The sequence below is a fragment of the Crinia signifera genome, chromosome 4 (genome assembly GCF_055691185.1).
Source record: "Crinia signifera chromosome 4, ASM5569118v1, whole genome shotgun sequence".
Lineage (NCBI taxonomy): Eukaryota > Metazoa > Chordata > Amphibia > Anura > Myobatrachidae > Crinia > Crinia signifera.
In genome coordinates, this window is record NC_139220.1 from 300485038 (window position 1) to 300507409 (window position 22372).

At 48.7% G+C, this 22372-nt stretch overlaps 1 protein-coding gene across 1 annotated transcript; it reads left to right on the forward strand.

Annotated features, from left to right (window-relative positions):
* Nucleotides 1–1088: 1088 nt before the first annotated feature.
* Nucleotides 1089–17823, forward strand: RAB3D (RAB3D, member RAS oncogene family). Its single transcript, XM_083185236.1, has 5 exons — nucleotides 1089–1491; nucleotides 13374–13601; nucleotides 14073–14191; nucleotides 16563–16687; nucleotides 16996–17823. Exons 2-5 carry the CDS (start codon nucleotides 13374–13376, stop codon nucleotides 17175–17177), a joined length of 654 nt encoding a protein of 217 aa, XP_083041362.1. The 5' UTR covers nucleotides 1089–1491; the 3' UTR covers nucleotides 17178–17823.
* Nucleotides 17824–22372: the final 4549 nt, after the last annotated feature.

Consider the following 22372-nt stretch of genomic DNA (forward strand, 5'->3'; position numbering starts at 1 on the left):
TACACACATCTCCCCTCACACACTACTACACCATGACATGTACACGCAGCACAGGTACAGTACACACATCTCCCCTCACACACTACTACACCATGACATGTACACGCAGCACAGGTACAGTACACACATCTCCCCCTCACACACTACTACACCATGACATGTACACGCAGCACAGGTACAGTACACACATCTCCCCCTCACACACTACTACACCATGACATGTACACGCAGCACAGGTACAGTACACACATCTCCCCCTCACACACTACTACACTATGACATGTACACGCAGCACAGGTACAGTACACACATCTCCCCCCCACACACTACTACACCATGACATGTACACGCAGCACAGGTACAGTACACACATCTCCCCCTCACACACTACTACACCATGACATGTACACGCAGCACAGGTACAGTACACACATCTCCCCCCCACACACTACTACACCATGATATGTACACGCAGCACAGGTACAGTACACACATCTCCCCCTCACACACTACTACACCATGACATGTATACGCAGCACAGGTACAGTACATACATCTCCCCCTCACACACTACTACACCATGACATGTACACGCAGCACAGGTACAGTACACACATCTCCCCTCACACACTACTACACCATGACATGTATACGCAGCACAGGTACAGTACACACATCTCCCCCTCACACACTACTACACTATGACATGTATACACAGCACAGGTACAGTACACACATCTCCCCTCAAACACTGCTACACCATGACATGTACACACAGCACAGGTACAGTACACACATCTCCCCCTCACACACTTCTACACCATGACATGTACACACAGCACAGGTACAGTACACACATCTCCCCCTCACACACTTCTACACCAGGACATGTACACACAGCACAGGTACAGTACAGATCACACACCTGTGTATTCAGCACAGGCATAACGGGAGCCTGCACTCATTTATCCCAGTATACTATGACAAGCAACTAAATAACTTGAGAATGACAGATCAGACAGATGAAGAGCCAGGGAAGAAATCAGAGTGTAGGGGCAGCGGTGTGGCTGCTGTACAGATAGGACATACAGTACAGTATCAGGCTGGAGCCTGGGAGAGGCCAGCCAGGCAGGGACAGGAAGGGCCAGCCCTGCAGGGAGAGGGCTGTGGGAGGAGGTGAGAGCCTGCATGGCAGAGAGGGAGGAAGACTGCAGGGGAAGGAGACACACCTCAATTAGGAGAAGGAGAGCTACCTGCAAACAGACAGATCCGGGAGGGAGGGTGACAGGCAGGAGACAGACAGCCCAGGGGGTGAAGCTGTTTGAAAGAGACAGTGAAAGAGACAGACAGTAACAGCAGGGTAGAGCAAGAGACTGAATCAGCCAGAGAGGGATACAGGAGGGTGACAGTACTCTAAGTGCAGGAAAAGTGCCAGGGGAAGCCCACAAGCAGCTCTGTGACTGTCGTGCCTCCGGGACCCTGCAGGACAAGGTAATATAATATAATAATAATAATGCTTATATGCTCTGTGCTGTACACAGCAGGATCCGGCGACCTGGCAGCTGCTGCTCCCAGGGACACGTCTCCTTACATGTGGGTGTGTATGTGTGCGAGCACCTGTGTGTCTCCAGCTGTCTGACTTACACATTTACATACAGTGTATGGGGCATATCCTTTGTTGCTGCATGAACAGTTTTAGCAGCATGTATGTCGTCATGTAACGTATGCCGACATACATGTCATATATATGAATAGGAACCTTTCTGCTAATGCTGATGGGGTGCACCTGTCCCATGCCACTTGGGGTACGCTGATGGCGTGGATGCTTTGCAGTCACTATGAGGCATGTATGGGGCTGACATGTAGTCACTGGCCCAGAGGACGGTGGTACTTCGGATCTTCTCAGTACCGTTGGATGGCCAGTGACCTGGTTCTCTCTGCTGTCTGCTGCTACATACAATGCCACACAACGGTATCTCAGCCATACCCAGGGGTGCTGTCCCCAGAGCTGAGACACAGTACGCTCCTGCCATGTGTCCCTGCGCCATTGTAGCCCATGAGTGTGGGCTGAAGATGATCACGCATGCGCCAGGCCTGATAATAACCGTCTCTGTTCCAGGTAGACCATTGCCCTGACTTACAATGGCATCGTCGCCGCTATCAGGATGGTGCTGCCCATGGTGGGCACCTTGCTCACTCCATATTGGGTGCTTGTTTGAAATCAAATCTGCTCCTGGTCAACCTGATTTTCTGCTTCCACTAATCTGCGAGAATTAGGTCAGTTACTAATGTTAGGTATTTAATTGTATTTAATTACATGAGGATAAAGCAGTTGGAGAATGGGCCCTGCTGGGTGCTCTGCGGGCTGAATTACCCCAAGGCCATCTAGAGAGTGTGTTGCGAGGAGATGCCATTACATTGCCACTCATAGGGCCAGATGTACTACGCTCAGAGCAGGATTAGGGCTCTGGAGGGTTCCGGGGTACATAGGGGGAGGGGCCCTAAACTGCACACCCTGGACATATGAGGTACTACCTGCTGAGACTTGTAGTGCAGCAAGCAGGAGGAGGAGTTTGCAGGTGCACACTAAATATAAATGCTAGACCTTTTAATATCATTGCTATATTGCATTGGAGGTTATTAGCATAATGATGGCCATTATTATCGGCTTGTCCACCACGTCCAGGTTACCTCAATAGGACAAGTCCCAAACACTACTCTGAGACAGGTCCAGGGCACAGGGCCCCCCAGGCCAGCCCAGCAGAACTACCCCATGGCATCACATTAGTGTGAAATTAAAGTGATAGTAAAAGTGATAGGGGGAATTATATGTGATAAGTTCGGGGTACCTAAGACAGGGGGAGCCTTAAGGTCTAAAATTACATTTATAATAGAAATAAATATATACTGTATTATACACACACATATATTCGCAAAGTGTCCAATTTAGAAGTGGGTTATAGAAAATGTATTAGAATGGCTGGGGACCTAGGGTGCTTCTAGAACTCCAGAAGTCGTAGGGATTTTGATAATGTGAAACCAATTTAGATATTTCTTCCTTCCCTTTACCTTTCACTCCCTGCTTCCCTGCACTTTTACGTCCCCATCTCACCCTCTGCAACTCTCAGTACCCTTCTTCCCGGCTGCTCTCGGCCTCCCTGTCATCCCTGTACATCTGTATGGCACTGTTATTAAATATACATATAAAACATAAAAGATGCTGCCTAACTCCCGAAACTAACCCCTTGGAAGGCATTGGGCGGGCACCAGGCACCTGGCGGGTGAGCAGCAGGCAGCGGACAGGAGCGGCAGGCAGAAGGCAAGCAGTGGGCAGGTAGCAGGTGGCTGAGGGCATATACACCTCCTGTCCCATGGCCTTTAAGAGGGGGGGGGGGCAGGGGCTTCATAAAGTGGTACAGTGGAGAGTGATAAACTACCAGCCAGTCAGCTACTGTCATTTTTTCAAACACCGTCTGTATCATGGCAGGAGCTGATTGGCTGGTAGTTTATCACTCTCCACTTTATCACCTTTTGAAGCTTAGTACACCTGGCCCATAGAAACATAGAATTTGATGGCAGATAAGCACTTGGCCCATCTAGTCTGTGGCCAGTTGCTGTACTGTGAGGTGTATGCACTTGTGGGTGAGTCACCGCTTAGTCACTGGGATTCCTGTATAACAACAGATCTGGCAGCAGCAGCAGCATTCCCAGGGGCAGCAAGGATAACTGAGTGCACAGGTGACCGAGAGTAGAGTATGCATTCACCACCCATAGGGGCCCATTTGCTATTAAATATTTGCAGCTAATTCACTGAAAACACCTGTTTTCTGGGGCTAGCCTCAAATATTAGGTACCCCTGCATGTATCGCGGAGGGATCGCAGTGCAATCCCTCCTGCACCACCACCAGCCGCATCCCCCATAGGTTTCTATAGGGTATGTGATGCTGCCCGATGTATCATTATCGGGCAGCATCGCATCAGACTGGGGGGCTACCACCATTCTGAGATGGCAGCAGCCTATATGCTACAGACCGCACTGCCGGCAGCGAAGTGCGCTTGGTAGCAGGGTTTGCGCTAACTGCACTTTCACAGACCCGCGGCACCCGGCAAAGCAGATCGCAGAGGACATACATTGTCCCGAAACAATCACATATTGCAATGCGATCCTGGAGTAAGATACCGCCCAGATTGCGTTACATATGCCATCCAGTAGTAAATGGGCCCCATAGTGGCAGTCCTTTTTGACACATCAAATGCTGAAAGTAGTGTTGCAATAAACTATAATATGTATCACTTCTTACAATGCCGGGGTTTCAGCTGCAGTCATCAATTATCTGTTTGCAGGTCGCGATTTCAGGGTTTCCTTAAATACACACAAGAGTTAAGCTAATTGGCTTTATCAATAATAAATCCATGTTTTACTCCACAGAAGTAAGTCCTGAAAATATGACCAGTTAGGGGTTGATGTTAAACCTATGAAATGAAGTAGTAAACTTACTCTAATTATTCAAATACATTCACTTAGTTTATCTGTATTCTGTTACCTTGCTGACCTATTATGTGCTGAAGCAGGGGGTGTGGCCTGTGCCATGGGATGTGGCTAGCACCATTAGCATCACTCCCAGTGCCGGATGTACCACTACATCCTCCTGGAGGTTATATCTCCAGTTGGAGAGCATCCTCACAGAAGTAATGTTTCCAGTTTGAGAATGTCCACCTGGTGGTCATGTTTAAAGTTTGAGAACTTCCTCCAGGAGATCATGTAAGCAGTTTGAGAACTTTCTTCTGTATGTCATGTCTATAGTTCAAGAACATCCTCATGAAGTCATGTCTCCAGTTACATAGCATCCTCCCTAAAGTCTTCAAGTTGAGAACATCCTCTGGGAGGTCGTGTTTCCATTTTAAGAACATCCTCCTGGAGTTCATATCTCCAGGTTGAGAACATCCTCCTGGAGGTCATGTCTCCAGTTTGAGAACATCCGCCTGGAAGTCATGTCTCCAGTTTAAGAACATCCTCCCGGAGGTCATGTCTCCAGGTTGAGAACTTCCTCCTCGAGGTCATGTGTCCAGTTTGAGAATATCCTCCTGGATCTCATGTCTCCAGTTCAAGAACATCCTCCCAGAGAACATGTTTCCAGTTTCAGAACTTCCTCCCATAAGACTAGCTTGAGAACTTTCTTCCGGATGTTATGTCTATAGTTCGAGAACATCCTCCGGAGGTCATGTCTCCAGTTTGAGTACTTCCTCCCAGAGGTTGTAGCTCATTTTGAGAACATCCTCCCTGAGGTCATGTTTCCAGTTAGATAACATTCTCCAGGAGATCATGTCTCCAGTGTGATAACAACCACCTGGACGTCTCCACTTTGTTACAGTCCTTCCAGAGCTTATGTCTCCAGTGGTTTTATTATACAAATTGGGAATGATCCGGTTGTACACTGATGAAGAGCCAGATGGCTTCACAACCATAGTGGTGCCGTTATAGTAGTGGGAAGTCCACCATGCACAGAGGCTAAATCCGGTCATCTTGAGACCACCTTTCCAACATGGCCATTAATTATCGAAATTGACGACTATTCTATATTGCGTTCATCATGTGGCTACGTAAACTGCAATATGGGCCAAATAGCCGATTCCACTTGAGATACCGTGCATACAGTATGTAGTAAGCTTCAGGGGGAATCCATTCTGCTTTCATCATTCCCTTCCTGTTAATCTCCGCATCCTGCCGCCCTTCCCCATTGCCCAGCAGGTTGACTTATGTTCCTGCTCTGCACCCGAAGTCAATTCACACTCTGAAAGGGCTGATCGCATCCTTGTCACGGGATCATTTGTTTTTCCATTGTGTTCAGCTCAATTAGCGGTGCCCATCCACGCAGAGCATTTTCTGTTTGACCGTGCCAGACGCTCACTCATGCAGAGAGACTGGAGGCGTGCCCAGCACAACAGCCTTTCTGTATTGCACAGTGGCAGCCTACGCCATCTATTCTATTTCTCAGATTCGATTATACCGGACTGCCGGGAGCTGTTGGCTCTGTGCTTTGCAAATGTGCCTTTCGCTTGTACGTGAATATTTTTCACATCTGATCAATACAGAGTCATTCGTTTAGCTAAAAGCCCAACTGTTGTACACCGCCTATTGTGTCTGTGCCCCTGGAGACTGCAGCGTCATTTATTTATTTCTTCATGTCCTTCACTGACCTGACGGTTCCAATAACAGAGGCTACTTCTACGTCCTATCTCTGCAGGGAGTGTATGCTGTAATGTGCCCGTGTGATTGGTTAGTACTATGGTATTGTAGCTCTGGAAAGCTGCATGCCTGGTATAATGGCCTCAGTGTTCTGTTCCCAGGGTTTAGCTTACCAGTGCCCACCTTGGCATGCCCCCTGCACCCTATAGCACAGCCTGCCCCCTTTACATCAGCCTACACATGGGGGAAGCCGGGGAAGAGCAGTCCTAAGGGGTATATGGTATCAATGATCAGATTTTAGACTCAATCATTGTAATTCTTATCATTGCTGCTCACATCTGTAAGAAATAAATGTATAAAAGAGCACATGCAGGGACAGGGGGTCCACATTAGCAGTCACTTCACTTCTGTTCTGTGCCTCTGTACTGCTACTGCGCATACGTGGTCACCTGACCCTATTGCCGGGGAGGGTGCCCTCCCCAGGACACTGAGCGATGGTGCTGCATGCACAACCCTAGTTATGGCTCTGGCTATACGCTACTGCATCACTGGGGCCACCTGTTAGCCTGACTTTTATGGGACCTTACCAAGGGAGGCTCCAGAGGGGGGATTGCATTAAAGTTCAAAATTAAATAGAGGAGTCACAACCACCCCCACCAACTGCCTTTCCTAACTGACTTAATGGCAGTGGGTGTGGCTCCCCTATTTGAACCGCTCCCCCTGGAGCCGCCACTGGACCTTACTGCGCCTAATTAGGACCCCTTTGATAAGTCCAGGACCACACTGTATATCACTTGTTGCCCCACAGGCAGGATGCGCATATATATTACTGATGATTGTTTATGTGTTTAATGTGACATTTAGATTCAATTTATATTACATTTATTTACATTTATTATTAATGTATAAGAAAACATTGTGTGACATCTTGTTTTCTGCTGTATCATTACATTAATTTATCGTTGTTTATTAGTGCAATTCCGCTAGTAGACTTTTCAATACAAATAAAGGATAGTTACAATAACGTTTGCAGCTGCCATGGCAACCCCAATTATTTTTTTTTTCTTAACTTGGTTTTCTCCTTTGCAAACAGTACAACATCATGACAATCCTACCCCTTTTATTATTATTATTATTATTATTATTATTGTTTATTTATATGGCGCCACAAAGGTTCTGCAGCGCCTAACAATACACAAATGAGCAAAAACACATAACAAATTACAGTACAAGACAATTTAGGACAAGTGCATGGTAAACATGGAAAGTTGCATCAGGGGACAGGACACTGATGCAATCATTATGGTGGCAGAGATCTATAAAAACCGTTAAACTCACACCGTGTACCTGCGGGGATGTGATGCGATGCGCATCCCCGCAGGTACAATATTGTAAAGCACAAAAAGTATCTGCAATCAGTACTTTTTGTGCTACATCGCATCGCATCAGTTTTGTAGTACATGCGATGCAATGCGATGTCCATTAGCTAAATTCGCATCGCACCCGCACAGTACAGTAGATCGCATCGCATCCCCCTACAAGTGCCAAAATCGCACGGCACAAATGAAGTACAAAACGCACAGCACACATATCGGCAGGTGTATGGGCACCTTGAGTCTTTGATTTTTTAAGTCTAAAATAGCGCTGGGTCATCCAAGAGTAAATAGCAGAGAGACAGTTGGAGATATGAGTGAGGATAGCGGGAGAGAGATCAGGAGAGGAGCGGTAGATTTCAGTATTATCAGCATAGATGCAGGGTTGCCTACCCTCCCGGAATGGCCAGGAGGGTCCCGGAAATCAGGTCCCCCTCCCGGCCCCCCAGAAAGAGGGGCAACCCTCCCGCAAAACCGCCTGGCTCCCGCGACAACCCCCCCTGCGGGTCAAATGACGTGAATAGCGTAGTTTTAGGCATTGCACCCACAGCAATGCAATGCCATAAAAAATGCTATCGCTCTGACCATGCCCCCAACAAGTAGCCGCCGTGTGCCCCCCCCCCCCCCCCTCCCAGAAAGGGCAGCTAGAAAGTCGGTAAGTATGCATAGATGTGATAGTGGAAGTCGAGTGAGCAAATGAGCTCACAGAGGGGGAGATTCTCTAAGAATCTCCACCCCCCCTTCGCCGCCCATCGCAATTATAATTATCGTATATGTTCTAACATATGCGATAATTCTAGCAAAGGACAGCTCTTGCGTTAAGAGCTGTCCTTTGCGGTGAGAGTCGCCGGGTCCCGGCGGCTCCCCCCTCACTCACACACCCGGTGCTGCTGCTGCTGCGCCGGGCTCTCCTCCTCCCTGCACGGAAGAGGATCAGTGCAGGGAGGAGGTCACAGGTCCGGGCAGCACAGCTCTGTGCTGCCCAGACACAGGTGAGGGGGCGATGCGGGCGGCGGGGGGTGGGCGCAGGGCGGCGGAGGGTTGCGGTAGAAGCCCATTGGCTTCTATGGGGCATTGCCAGATTTTTCTGGCGATGCCCCCCGCCGCAGTAAACCCGGCGGGGGATGCTTACAGCATCCCAAAATGTGGTAAAAACCCCGATAACGGGGTTTTTACAGCATTTCTAGCTTAGAGAATCTCCCCCCCAGAGAGGACGTATAGAGATAGAGGAGAAGAAGAGGACCAAGAATAAAATGTTGGGAGACACCTACTATCAATGGAAGTGCAGGAGAGGTGAAGTCATTAGAGGTACAGCATACTTGCCTACCTGACCCTCGAGTCTACATGCAGGAGAAAATGCTCTGTTCCTGGACTTCCCGGGTAAGGTATGATTGCCATCACCTGTGGTGAAATACCTTTACCTAGCTCCCCACAGGTGATGGCAGTCATACATTACCAGGGAAGTCCAGAAACAGAGCATTTTCTCCTGCATGTAGACTCGAGGGTCAGGTAGGCAAGTATGCTGTACCTCTAATGACTTCACCTCTCCTGCACTTCCATTGATAGTAGGTGTCTCCCAACATTTTATTCTTGGTCCTCTTCTCCTCTATCTCTATACGTCCTCTCAGGGTGAGCTCATTTGCTCACTCGACTTCCACTATCACATCTATGCATACTTACCGACTTTCTAGCTGCCCTTTCTGGGAGGGGGGGGGGGGGGGCACATGGCGGCTACTTGTTGGGGGCATGGCCAGAGTGATAGCGCCGTTTTAGCCACGCCCCCTGAGTGCAATGCCATTATTTATGGCATTGCACTGCTGTGGGTGCAATGCCTAAAACGACGCTATTCGTGTCATTTGACCCACGGGCAAATGGAGAGGGTCAGGTAGGCAAGTATGAGGTACAGCTGGGCATTTCCAAAACTAACAGTGCAAGTACAAACATTAACAATGATGGTAACAGTTTTTTGCAGATGTAAAAATGGTGATATTACGGCTGAATAGCCAGATTAGGCAGCCAGGAGTAGTATGTTGTGAGTAGTGAACTCACTCAAAGCAGTCCTTTGGTTTTCTGAGTTGTGGTTTCCTGTCCTTCTGTTTCACTTCGGTATAACGCCGGCATAATGCTGCAGTTATGTTTAAATTGTGCCGCCCTGAAAAAATGATGCACTTCAGAACTATTATGCACACAGCTACACCATGCACACAGCCTATGTAGTGATGTTTAAATGCTTGTGCAATCACTAATTGGACTCTTCCAACCCCCTACTACCCCCTACTACAATCAGTAGTAATAAAAGTGGCTTACATAAAATCCCATTGCATTCCAAGATACCATGAATCATTAAGAGTTATAAGGCCGGTTTCACACACTCCGGCTCCTGCCGGACGGTGAAATCCCGCACTGCCAGGGAGCCGTGCCGCACACAGTAGATTATCATGGAGGGGATGGCCACAGCCCGGCAGCCGTCCTTTCCAGTGGCGGGATCCGGCTGCAGCCGTGTGGCCGGGCCGTGGCCATCCCGTGTGAATGGACACAATAGTGTCCATTCACAACTAATGTGTGCGGCACGGCTCCCTGGCCGTGCGGGATTTCACCGTCCGGCAGGAGCCGGAGCGTGTGAAACCGGCCTAAGATGTTCCTCCCATCACATAGGCAACAGAGATTTGCTAATTAACTTGCAAAATGAAGTTTGTCAATAACACGTTTCTGATACCTAAAGCAGTGTGCACAATGAATAATTACTAAAGGTGGCCATACACACGCAGATTTATCTGCAGATCTGTCATGTTGGAACAAAAACATGGGTACTTGTTTCCTAGAACGGCCACAATCGTGAGTGATCGTGGCTCTTAATTAAGGGACACGATCCTCACGATGTGGCCGATTTTTTACAATTTTTTCACTTTGATTGACAGAAATCGGGTCAATCGGTCGGTCGCGACCAATTAAAATCGGCCGCGATGCGACCGACCGATTGACCCGATTTTTCCATAGACTTCAATGTTAAAAAAACTTTTAACATTGAAATCGGGAGGATCGCGTCGGTCTTGTGCCATTATAATGGCACAAGATGAGATGGACTTGATTAAGTCCATCTCACATAGGGTAAAATGATAAAAAAGGTGAAATGGCCCAATATGACCCATTTCACATTTTTTATGTGCCCGCCATGACCCCACGATAGACGTGAACCCGAAGCGTGGCGAGCGCAGCGAGCCCGCGAGGGGCGGCGGTGCGCGTCCTCCGACCTTTTCATTCCCCTACTATCCACTAGGGCGTGGAGTGAGAATATAATAGTGTGGCGAGCGCAGCGAGCCACCGAGCCCGAAGCGTGGCGAGGGGACGCGTATACCTGTGAAGTTAGACGCGTCCCCTCGCGGGGCTCGCTGCGCTCGCCACGCTTCGGGCTAGGTGGCTCGCTGCGCTCGCCACACTATTCTATTCTCACTCCACGCCCTAGTGGATAGTAGGGGAATGAAAAGGTCGGAGGACGCGCACCGCCGCCCCTCGCGGGCTCGCTGCGCTCGCCACGCTTCGGGTTGACGTCTATCGTGGGGTCTAGCCCACTTAGTAACATTTGGGGGGGCAATTGAAACAAATCTGGTGAAAAAAAAAAAAAAATCGGGTGAAAAATCGGTCGGTCGGATCGGTCGCATCGTATGCGACCAAATCGCATGCGATGCGATCGATCCGATTTTTTATCTTACGACCACAACGATCTAAATCGTTGTGGCCGTGCTAGGAAACAAGTACCAAAACATGGTTATGGATGAGAGCAAATGACAGTTGACCATTTGCTTGGAAATGCTGGAAAACTGACAAACTGTCACTCATCCATAACCATGTTTTTGTTCCAACCAGCCAGATCTGAAGATAAAACTTACTAGTGTATGGGCACCTTTAGACATTTAAATAAATTCAGCAAAATAGGTGAAATACTTTGCAACCCAGATCAGTATTGAATCCCTTGATTGATTTGGAATTGGGTAAACACCAGAATGGTCCAGACTCCGGAACTCTGGGGATTGGGTAAAAACTGTAATGGTCCAGACCCCGGATCTTTGGGGATTGGGTAAAAACTGGAATGATGTAGACCCCAGAACTCTGGACTGGGCCGGTTCCCTGTAACAACCTCTGCCACTCTAGAGCTTGTAGTGTGCATCTCTTTTCGGGGGAGAGTGTACCTTTCTGAGGAGTGTTGGCAGTGATAGCTGTTACTTGATAGACAGGGAGGGGGAGATTACAGTCTACCCTCATGATATGAGGAAGGGGCAAAAAACTATAATGACCCATACCATATCACATACCTCCCAACATGACCCTCTCCAGGAGGGACACAATGCTCTGTTTCTGGACTTCCCTCTTAATGTATGATTGCCATCACCTGTTTCAAACAGGATAATTTATAAGAAAGGTGCTTCACCACAGGTGATAGCAATCATTCATTAAGGGAGAAGTCCAAAAACAGAGCAATGTGTCTCTCCTGGAGAGGGTCATGTTGGGAGGTTTGATATCGCAGGGGTGGCCAAACCTGGCCTCAAGATCTACTAGCATTTTTTGTTTTTTTCAACAACCGACAACCTGTGGATCTTAAGTAGGAATGAATGCAGCAGGTTTGAAAATGTGACAGTTAATAATGACCAGCTGTGCACCAGCTACGTGATCTGGGAAATGTGACAGTTAGCAATGACTACAGCTGTGCACCAGCTAGGTGATCTGGGTCATGTGACAGTTAGTAATGACTACAGCTGTGCACCAGCTAGGTGATCTGGTTCATGTGACAGTTAGTAATGACTACAGCTGTGCACCAGCTAGGTGATCTGGGTCATGTGACAGTTAGTAATGACTACAGCTGTGCACCAGCTAGGTGATCTGGTTCATGTGACAGTTAGTAATGACTACAGCTGTGCACCAGCTAGGTGATTTGGGGAATGTGACAGTTAGTAATGACTACAGCTGTGCACCAGCTAGGTGATCTGGGTCATGTGACAGTTAGTAATGACTACAGCTGTGCACCAGCTAGGTGATCTGGAGAATGTGACAGTTAGTAATGACTACAGCTGTGCACCAGCTAGGTGATTTGGGGAATGTGACAGTTAGTAATGACTACAGCTGTGCACCAGCTAGGTGATCTGGGTCATGTGACAGTTAGTAATGACTACAGCTGTGCACCAGCTAGGTGATTTGGGGAATGTGACAGTTAGTAATGACTACAGCTGTGCACCAGCTAGGGGATCTGGGGAATATGACAGTTAGTAATGACTACAGCTGTGCACCAGCTAGGTGATCTGGGAAACGTGGACCATTGGTAGATCTCAAAGAATGGTTTGGCAACCCCTGCCATATATAGAGCCTGTAATCTCTCCCTCCCCTTCTCCCTGGTGACAGCTGTCACATACACCCCCTTAGGCGGAACATACCCATGAACGGGGACATGCACTACAAGCTCCAGAGTGGCAGAGTTTGCTGCAGGCAGCCGGTCCCGTCCGGACCTTTCTGACTTTTACACAATCCCAATAATTTGTTACATTCCTGCAATTACAGTATGTGCTATATATATATATATAGTAATGGTATATGGAAGCCAGAGACTGTGCTTATCACACCAGCCCTCAGGCCGCCTTAGCAGTGTGAGCATTCCGGATTTCCTAGAAGACAAACAGGTAAATCGATCTGAGGGTGAGTCACTGTAATAGATTACCCTGTAATAATGGCTTACCTGTGTCCTGTCCCTCCTGGGGGGTGATCCGCTGTAATTGGTTGTAAAAGATTGGTCTGTAAAAGATTGGTCTTCTCTTCTCACACATCAGATGGCCTCTGCCAACGACCCACGCCAGCCCCCGAAAGATGCCGCAGACCAGAGCTTTGATTATATGTTTAAGCTCCTGATCATCGGCAACAGCAGTGTCGGCAAGACCTCGTTCCTCTTCCGCTACGCCGACGATTCCTTCACCTCCGCCTTCGTCAGCACCGTCGGGATAGACTTTAAGGTCAAGACGGTCTATAGGAATGAGAAGAGAGTGAAGCTACAAATCTGGGTAAGAGACCATGTGACCAAACTATTGGGGAGCATTTGCAAAGCTTGGAGAGAGATAACGTAGAAGTTGTAATAACCATTGGAGAGTGATAGAGTTAGGAGATGTACCAGGCAATCAGCTCCTAACTGCCATATTACAGGCTGTGTTTAAAAAATGACAGGAACTGAATGGTTGGTTGGTTGTTTGTCTCTCCAAACTTTACCACTCTCCGTTTCTAATTCCTCATTCTATGGGTTTGGTGCATATATATATATATATATATATATATATATATATATATATATATTATCATCAAAACAGTAATACACAGTCTTTCCTATCTATTAATACCAGGTAGCAGCTGTGCATGCTATATGCGGGCACACTATTTATTTTGGTGAATAGCCGGTTGTTGGAATAAGTTCTGATAGTTACAGCAACACTGTTATAGCCTTCATGTGTTGTTGCTGATAATGTGTTCTGTGTGTGTAGGATACAGCCGGGCAGGAGCGGTACCGTACCATCACAACTGCATATTACCGCGGAGCCATGGGTTTCCTGCTTATGTATGACATTTCAAACTTGGACTCCTACAATGCCGTGCAGGACTGGTGAGTAAAGCGTGGTGGGATCAGGCAATTTATGTACAAAGGGAGTGAGTTCCAGGTCCGGATTCAGTGGAGCAAGCAGCTCAGATAGGCATGCATAGATGAAGATGTTTGAGATCGGTGGTCATGTGTCCAGATCAGAGATCGAGAACCTTTGTCCCTCCCGCTGTTGTTGAACTACGCATCCCAGCATGCCCTGCAACAGTTTTAGCATGGCCAAATAGCAAAGCTATAGCAGGGCATTCTGGGATGTGTAGTTCAACAACAACTAGAGGGCAGAAGGTTCCCCATCCCTGAACTTGACAGTACTGTCATCGACATGTGCTGTAGATTCAGATGTTAGTGGTAGGATGCTCTGTGACTAGAGAGGTCAGTGGTAGGATGCTCTGTGACTAGGGAGGTCAGTGGTAGGATGCTCTGTGTCTAGAGAGGTCAGTGGTAGGATGCTCTGTGTCTAGAGAGGTCAGTGGTAGCTTGCTCTGTGACTAGGGAGGTCAGTGGTAGGATGCTCTGTGACTAGGGAGATCAGTGGTAGGATGCTCTGTGACTAGGGAGATCAGTGGTAGGATGCTCTGTGACTAGGGTGGTCAGTGGTAGGATGCTCTGTAACTAGGGAGGGCAGTGGTAGGATGCTCTGTGACTAGGGTGGTCAGTGGTAGGATGCTCTGTAACTAGGGAGATCAGAGGTAGGATGCTCTGTGGCTAGAGAGGTCAGTGGTAGGATGCTCTGTGATTAAAGAGGTCAGTGGTAGGATGCTCTGTGACTAGAGAGGTCAGTGGTAGGATGCTCTGTGACTAGGGAGGTCAGTTGTAGGATGCTCTGTGTCTAGAGAGGTCAGTGGTAGTATGCTCTGTGACTAGAGAGGTCAGTTTTAGGATGCTCTGTGTCTAGAGAGGTCAGTGGTAGGTTGCTCTGTGACTAGGGTGGTCAGTGGCAGGATGCTCTGTGAATAGGGAGGTCAGTGGTAGGATGCTCTGTGTCTAGAGAGGTCAGTGGTAGGATGCTCTGTGACTAGGGAGGTCAGTGGTAGGATGCTCTGTGACTAGGGAGGTCAGTGGTAGGATGCTCTGTGACTAGGGAGATCAGAGGTAGGATGCTCTGTAACTAGGGAGGTCAGTGGTAGAAATCAAATGCTCTGTGACTAGGGTGGTCAGTGGTAGGATGCTCTGTGACTAGGGTGGTCAGTGGTAGGATGCTCTGTGACTAGGGAGGTCAGTGGTAGGATGTTCTGTGACTAGAGAGGTCAGTGGTAGGATGCTCTGTGACTAGGGAGATCAGTGGTAGGGTGTTCTGTGACTAGGGAGGTCAGTGGTAGGATGCTCTGTGACTGGGGAGGTCAGTGGTAGGATGCTCTGTGACTAGAGAGGTCAGTGGTAGGATGCTCTGTGATTAAAGAGGTCAGTGGTAGGATGCTCTGTGACTAGAGAGGTCAGTGGTAGGATGCTCTGTGACTAGGGAGGTCAGTTGTAGGATGCTCTGTGTCTAGAGAGGTCAGTGGTAGTATGCTCTGTGACTAGAGAGGTCAGTTTTAGGATGCTCTGTGTCTAGAGAGGTCAGTGGTAGGTTGCTCTGTGACTAGGGTGGTCAGTGGCAGGATGCTCTGTGAATAGGGAGGTCAGTGGTAGGATGCTCTGTGTCTAGAGAGGTCAGTGGTAGGATGCTCTGTGACTAGGGAGGTCAGTGGTAGGATGCGCTGTGACTAGGGAGGTCAGTTGTAGGATGCTCTGTGTCTAGAGAGGTCAGTGGTAGGATGCGCTGTGACTAGGGAGGTCAGTTGTAGGATGCTCTGTGTCTAGAGAGGTCAGTGGTAGGATGCGCTGTGACTAGGGAGGTCAGTGGTAGGATGCTCTGTGACTAGAGAGGTCAGTGGTAGGATGCTCTGTGACTAGGGAGGTCAGTGGTAGGATGCTCTGTGACTAGGGAGGTCAGTGGTAGGATGCGCTGTGACTAGGGAGTTCAGTGGTAGGATGCTCTGTGACTAGGGAGGTCAGTGGTAGGCTGTTCTGTGCTTAGGGAGGTCAGTGGTAGGATGCTCTGTGACTAGGGAGGTCAGTGGTAGGGTGCGCTGTGACTAGGGAGGTCAGTGGTAGGATGCTCTGTGACTATGGAGATCAGTGGTAGGATGCGCTGGGACTAGGGAGGTCAGTGGTAGGATGCTCTGGACTAGGGAGGTCAGTGGTAGGATGCTCTGTGAATAGATCTAATAGTAGAAGCTGTGCAGATAGAAGGGGTGTATGTCATGGGTAGAGATGTTACAGAGGAGAGGAATGCCTATACTTCACTTTCTATTGACAGAATAATTGCTGGAAATAAATAGGTATTGATGGATTAACCCTAACCCAAAGCCTTATGTATACATATTCTACCTTCTAGGGCAACACAAATCAAGACTTACTCTTGGGACAATGCACAGGTTCTTTTGGTCGGTAACAAGTGTGACTTAGAAGATGACAGAGTTGTCCCAGCTGAGGATGGGCGCAGGTTGGCAGAGGAACTTGGTAAGTAGATTTTGGTAATATAAATGTCATGATGTCACAGAAAATGTGACATCACAATTTGGTGATCACAGACATGTCTCACCCTTTTGAAACACATGGTTAATGACCACCTCAACCCATTTGGTCACATCAAATAAGTAACTATGAAATAACCATAATGGAATTTAAAACAAAACGATCTGGTGGGGAACAGGCGGCACGTAGCACAGCGGTTAGTATTGCAGCTCTCCAGCTGTTGTCTTAAGACTGGATGAAGTAAGAATGGATCATCCCACCGTTTCACCACCTCTGTTTTCTTCTGCCCACAGGGTTTGAGTTTTTTGAGGCCAGCGCCAAAGAGAACATCAACGTGAAGCAAGTCTTTGAGCGCCTAGTGGATGTCATCTGTGAGAAGATGAACGAGAGCCTGGAGAATGGACCAGTATCACCTGGCAACGGGGGCCACCCTATCGATGCCCCCTCCAAGGAGCAGAGCAATTGCTCATGTTAGTTCTGGTGCCCGCTGTGTAGGAAGGGCCCAGCTAGGTCACTGAGATGTTTCTTACGGCAAAGCTAACTGCCATGATAGGAAAGGCACCCCCTCCCCTGGCTGTAGGAGACCCACAGGGATGGGGTGACTGCTCCTATTCTTCCCGGCTGAGCATGACTACTCCTGTGAGACACATATCGCATCAGACACTGTTACCTACTCATCCCCAGAACCATTCATTGTTACAGAAGCAGACGAGGCAATCCCACACTCCTGGGAAGAATCACTGCCAGAGAGACTATAAGCTGAACGTCTTCGCTGCAAACACGATGTCACCTTCCGGTGTCACCTAAGGGCCACACAGATGAGGACCCAGACACATGTTCCCTTGCCATTAAGTGCCAAAGATTTACCCCTTGTGCCCATAAACCTATAATGTTCTGCATGTTGTTCTAGTGCTCTGCATGAGCCGCCTGGAAGGGGGTCCATGGTTCCGCATATGAGACTTTACGTGATGGACCGAGAGGGTGGGATTTATGGAATTCTGTTTAGGTTTGGACATTGTCGGTCATGAAGGTGTTAACAGTCCAGATGCTTTCCCCCTTTTCCTTGAGTACAACTATGAGATGTTTACATTTGTAATAAAAGGGAACCTCCTTTTATTGTATCCGCCATTTTTGACTGTGTACGGGGAGAGGTCAGTGTGTTCATACTACATGTGCATAGTAAGGGTAGGTAATGTGTCCTAATAACTGCGTATTAGGAGGAGGGGAGAGGTCCTGATGTCTGTGTATTAGGAGGAGGGGAGAGGTCAGTGTGTCCTGATGTCTGTGTATTAGGAGGAGGGGAGAGGTCCGTGTTCTGGTGTCTTTGTATTAGGAGGAGGGGAGAGGTCAGTGTGTCCTGATATCTGTGTATTAGGAGGAGGGGAGAGGTCAGTGTGTCCTGATGTCTGTGTATTAGGAGGAGTGGAGAGGTCAGTGTGTCCTGATGTCTGTATATTAGGGGGAGGGGAGAGGTCAGTGTGCCCCAATGTCTGTGTATTAGGAAGAGAGGTCAGTGTGTCCTGATGTCTGTGTATTAGGAGGAGGGGAGAGGTCAGTGTGCCCCAATGTCTGTGTATTAGGAAGAGAGGTCAGTGTGTCCTGATGTCTGTATATTAGGGGGAGGGGAGAGGTCAGTGTGCCCCAATGTCTGTGTATTAGGAAGAGAGGTCAGTGTGACCTGATGTCTGTATATTAGGAGGAGGGGAGAGGTCAGTGTGTCCTGATGTCTGTGTATTAGGAGGAGGGGAGAGGTCAGTGTGTCCTGATGTCTGTATAATAAGAGGGGGGGGGGTCAGTGTGTCCCGATGTCTGTGTATTAGGAGGAGGGAGGTCAGTGTGTCCCGATGCCTGTGTATTAGGAGGAGGGGAGAGGTCAGTGTGTTCCGATGTCTGTGTATTAGGAGGGGGGAGAGGTCAGTGTGTCCCGATGTCTGTGTATTAGGAGGAGGGGAGAGGTCATTGTGTCCTGATGTCTGTGTATTAGGAGGAGGGAGGTCAGTGTGTCCCGATGTCTGTGTATCAGGAGGAGCGGAGAGGTCAGTGTGTCCTGATGTCTGTGTATTAGGAGGAGGGGAGAGGTCAGTGCATCCTGATGTCTGTGTATTAGGAGGGGAGAGATCAGTGTGCCCTGGTGTCTGTGTATTAGGAGGAGCAGAGAGGTCAGTGTGTCCTGATGTCTGTATATATTAGGAGGGGGAAGAGGTCAGTGTGTCCCGATGTCTGTGTATTAGGAGGAGGGGAGAGGTCAGTGTGTCCTGATGTCTGAGTATTAGGAGGAGGGGAGAGGTCAGTGTGCCCTGATGTCTGTGTATTGGGAGGAGGGGAGAGGTCAGTGTGTCCTGATGTCTGTGTATTAGGAGGAGGGAGAGGTCAGTGTGTCCTGATGTCTGTGTATTAGGAGGAGGGGAGAGGTCAGTGTGTCCTGATGTCTGTGTATTAGGAGGAGGGAGGTCAGTGTGTCCTGATGTCTGTATAATAAGAGGGGGGGGGGGGGGGGTGTCTGTGCCCTGATGTCTGCATATTAGGAGGTGGGGGGGGGGGGGGTCTGTGCCCTGTTATCTGTGGATTGAGATAAGGGGGAGATCTTAGTGTCCTGATATATACATTTATGGCAGCAGGTGAAAGGTTCAGTCTTCTCTGTATATATATATCAGTTGAATATATGTGAGTACAGGATCTGTAAGGAGATGTTTACAGAATAGCGTCAGGTCCTTTAGGTTAAATATTTACCTTACAGAGCAAACACCAGCCGGAGGATTTTCCTTTGCAAGGAACAAAAGAAGAAGAAAAAAAAATCTATTTCTTTCCACCTGTGGCCATTCCACATCATTATTATTGTCATCAGACCACAGAAAGTGCGTTACACCCTGCAAGAACACACAGTGCGCGGCTACCTGGGGTCACGCCTTGCTGCTCCCTGTGCCCTCCAGTACAGCCTGATCTCTATGGCATGGATTCCACCTACTGCGGACAGTACCACAGAGATCTGCGCTATGGCAACATGACAGCAGCACAGCGCAGTGGGCCGCAGATGTCCATGTTATACTACTGCCTCCCAGTGGGGCTGTACTGTACAGAGATCAGTGACTATGGAGGCCATTGGTGTGCTCTGACCTCACTGTCATGTTCGTGGAACCAGCTTGAAATGGAAGGTTCCATGTCTGCTCGGAAATAAGCTTAAAGACAGACCATGGCTGAGATGCAGATGCTGTGACTTAGGGCCAGATGTAATGATGCGGGAATTTGGTGGCCATGCGGGATGCTGGATGAACTTGGACTTTTTTTTTAAAGGGGCAATCACTAGGCAAAACTATGCCTTGTAAATGATTGCCCCTTTAAAAAAAATGTCTGAGTTCGGCCGGCATCCCGCATGGCCGCGAGACTCGGGCGTCGTTACATCCTGCTCCAGCTGTTACAGTCTGGCCACACATTTTGCCCCGTCCCCAATGTTTGGGGTTTGCGTAGGTGCATTTATGTGCAACCTATTCACTGTAAACCTAGACATTGCCTCCCTAATGACCCACACCCCGTGGGCATACATCACTATCACCATCACAGGCTACTGCACTTCTGCAGGTCCCAGGGGAAATATAGGCAGCACAATTATTACAGTGATCACGGCAGAACCGGATTCCAGAGGGGTCAGTATAGTGCAGTGTTTTTCGGCCACGGTGCCTTGAGCTGTTCTAAAGTGTGCCCCCAGATCTAGAGATGCCCAAACCAGTTTACAGCCACCGCCAGTTCAACTGTTATTTACTGGTCTCTTCTTTTCATGTAAAGGGAAAATGTATTTCACTTTTGTTACCTCTGGGGACCAGTGTGATTGTTTTTGATATGGATCCAATAGGTTTGTTTGTTTTTTTCCTGTGGAGGCCAATGTGTTTTGCCCTGTGGGGATCTCTTGGCAATTTTAAAATCTTAAGGCCCCCATACATTAGGCCGACTTGTCCTTAGGACAAGTCGGACCCAATTCTCCTGTGAGCCGCCCGGCAGCTCCCCGGGAGGCTCACATACAATTTGTCACTTGATGTGCCAAATTTACATGTGATAAATTGCTTGCGATTTACCACATGTAACGGGGAGCTGCGGGCGGTGAGGAGTAGGGGGCAGGCGGTGAGGGGCAGGGGGGCGCCGGTGATCCTGGGGCGCAGGGAGCTGTGTAAGAAGCCACTGCCGTCAGCGGGAACAGTGGGGGCAGCGCAGAGTACCAGGGAGCCGGGCCGGGCAGGAGAAGACGCTGCCGGGCAGCGGCGGGACTCGGGAGCAACAGAACACTTAAAAAAAAAAAAAGCCCATACAAACGCATAGGAAGCCATTGATTGGCTGAGACCTCTCTCAGCCAATTAGCGATTGGCTGAGAGAGGTCTCAGACAATCAATGGCTTCCTATGCATTTGTATGGGCTTTTTTTTTTTTTTTTAGTGTTCTGCTCCCGGCGCCACTCGCGCTGCCTGGCAGCGTCTTCTCCTGCCCGGCCCGGCTCTCTGGTACTCTGCGCTGCCCCCACTGCTCCCGCTGACGGCAGCTTCTTCTCCTCTGCCGGGCTCCCTGCGCCGCTCCCCTGATCCCTCCGCCCGGCTCTGGTAGGTCCCCCCGCCAGCTTCAGTCCCCGCACGGCTCCGGGCAGCACATAAGACTTAGAAAATCTTATGTGCAGCCCTGCCGACTCCGATCCGATGCGCACGGGGCCGCGCATCGGGTCGGAGGGCATGTCTCCATATGCGATTTGGCCCGTTTTTAAGGCCCGATTCATCCGAATCGGGCAAAATCGTGCCCAAATCGCATAGTGTATGGGGGCCTTAAGTGTGCCGCAAGGTAAAAAGGTTGGAAATCACTGCTATAGTGGGTGCCCATTGTGGGTGATGTTGATGAACTTGTTGCATATGATAAATTATGTTTAAGCCAATCAGCTCTCAACTGCCATTTTTTTTAAAACACATGACAGTTGGGAGAGCTGATTGTCTGGAGGGCCAATTATCATACACAACAAGTTTGATAAATGAGCCCCTATGTATGGGTACAGTGTGGGTCCCTCTGGACCAGGGGACATGTGCACTGCACACCCAGCACCCATTATAGACCCACCCATGGTTGCCAGCATTTTGGTACCAGGTAGCGAAACTCAGTGAGTTCCTATTTCAAAGAACAACAAGCCCACTTTGGTATTAAAGTCTAATGATCAGATAATCGCAAGAAGTAATGCCGAATCCTTCGTCTTAATGTGTCTTATTTTAAGAAAAAAAAATTAAGTTAGTTTTCAGTTTTTAAGTTGTATTCAGCCATCTTGTGTGAAAACACCGCCTCGTGTCTGCTCATGCAACCTTGTATCAGAATAAGCATTTTGCTGCTAAGTCATCTTTGTGAGGTGAAAGTGTGCTCAGGGCTACAGGTTTTTCGAGTGTAACAGGCCAAGGCAGAGCCCTATCTGGGAATACTACTCTCCTCTATAATAACTGTAGTGCCCAAGGGGTTAAAAGCAAGTGAGAATCCTAGAAATGCAATTCTTGTCTATAGAGAAATATGTGACCGGACAGGAAAGTCTAGAAAACTATAAGAGTTGGTAATAAAGTAAGTGTGATAAGAATATCCGGCAATGTGTAGTGTACACACAGTAAGACCAGTTGGATACTTCACATTCCCCTGACTTGGGCTTCTATTGTATCACTGACAA

What these genes read in the sequence shown, in the direction of transcription:
- RAB3D (XM_083185236.1), top strand. Translation starts at nt 13,374, where the DNA reads ATGGCCTCTGCCAACGACCCACGCCAGCCCCCGAAAGATGCCGCAGAC. An exon ending in GAGTGAAGCTACAAATCTGG is followed by an intron (nt 13,602 to 14,072) that starts GTAAGAGACCAT and finishes CTGTGTGTGTAG; the next exon opens with GATACAGCCGGGCAGGAGCG. An exon ending in TACAATGCCGTGCAGGACTG is followed by an intron (nt 14,192 to 16,562) that starts GTGAGTAAAGCG and finishes TCTACCTTCTAG; the next exon opens with GGCAACACAAATCAAGACTT.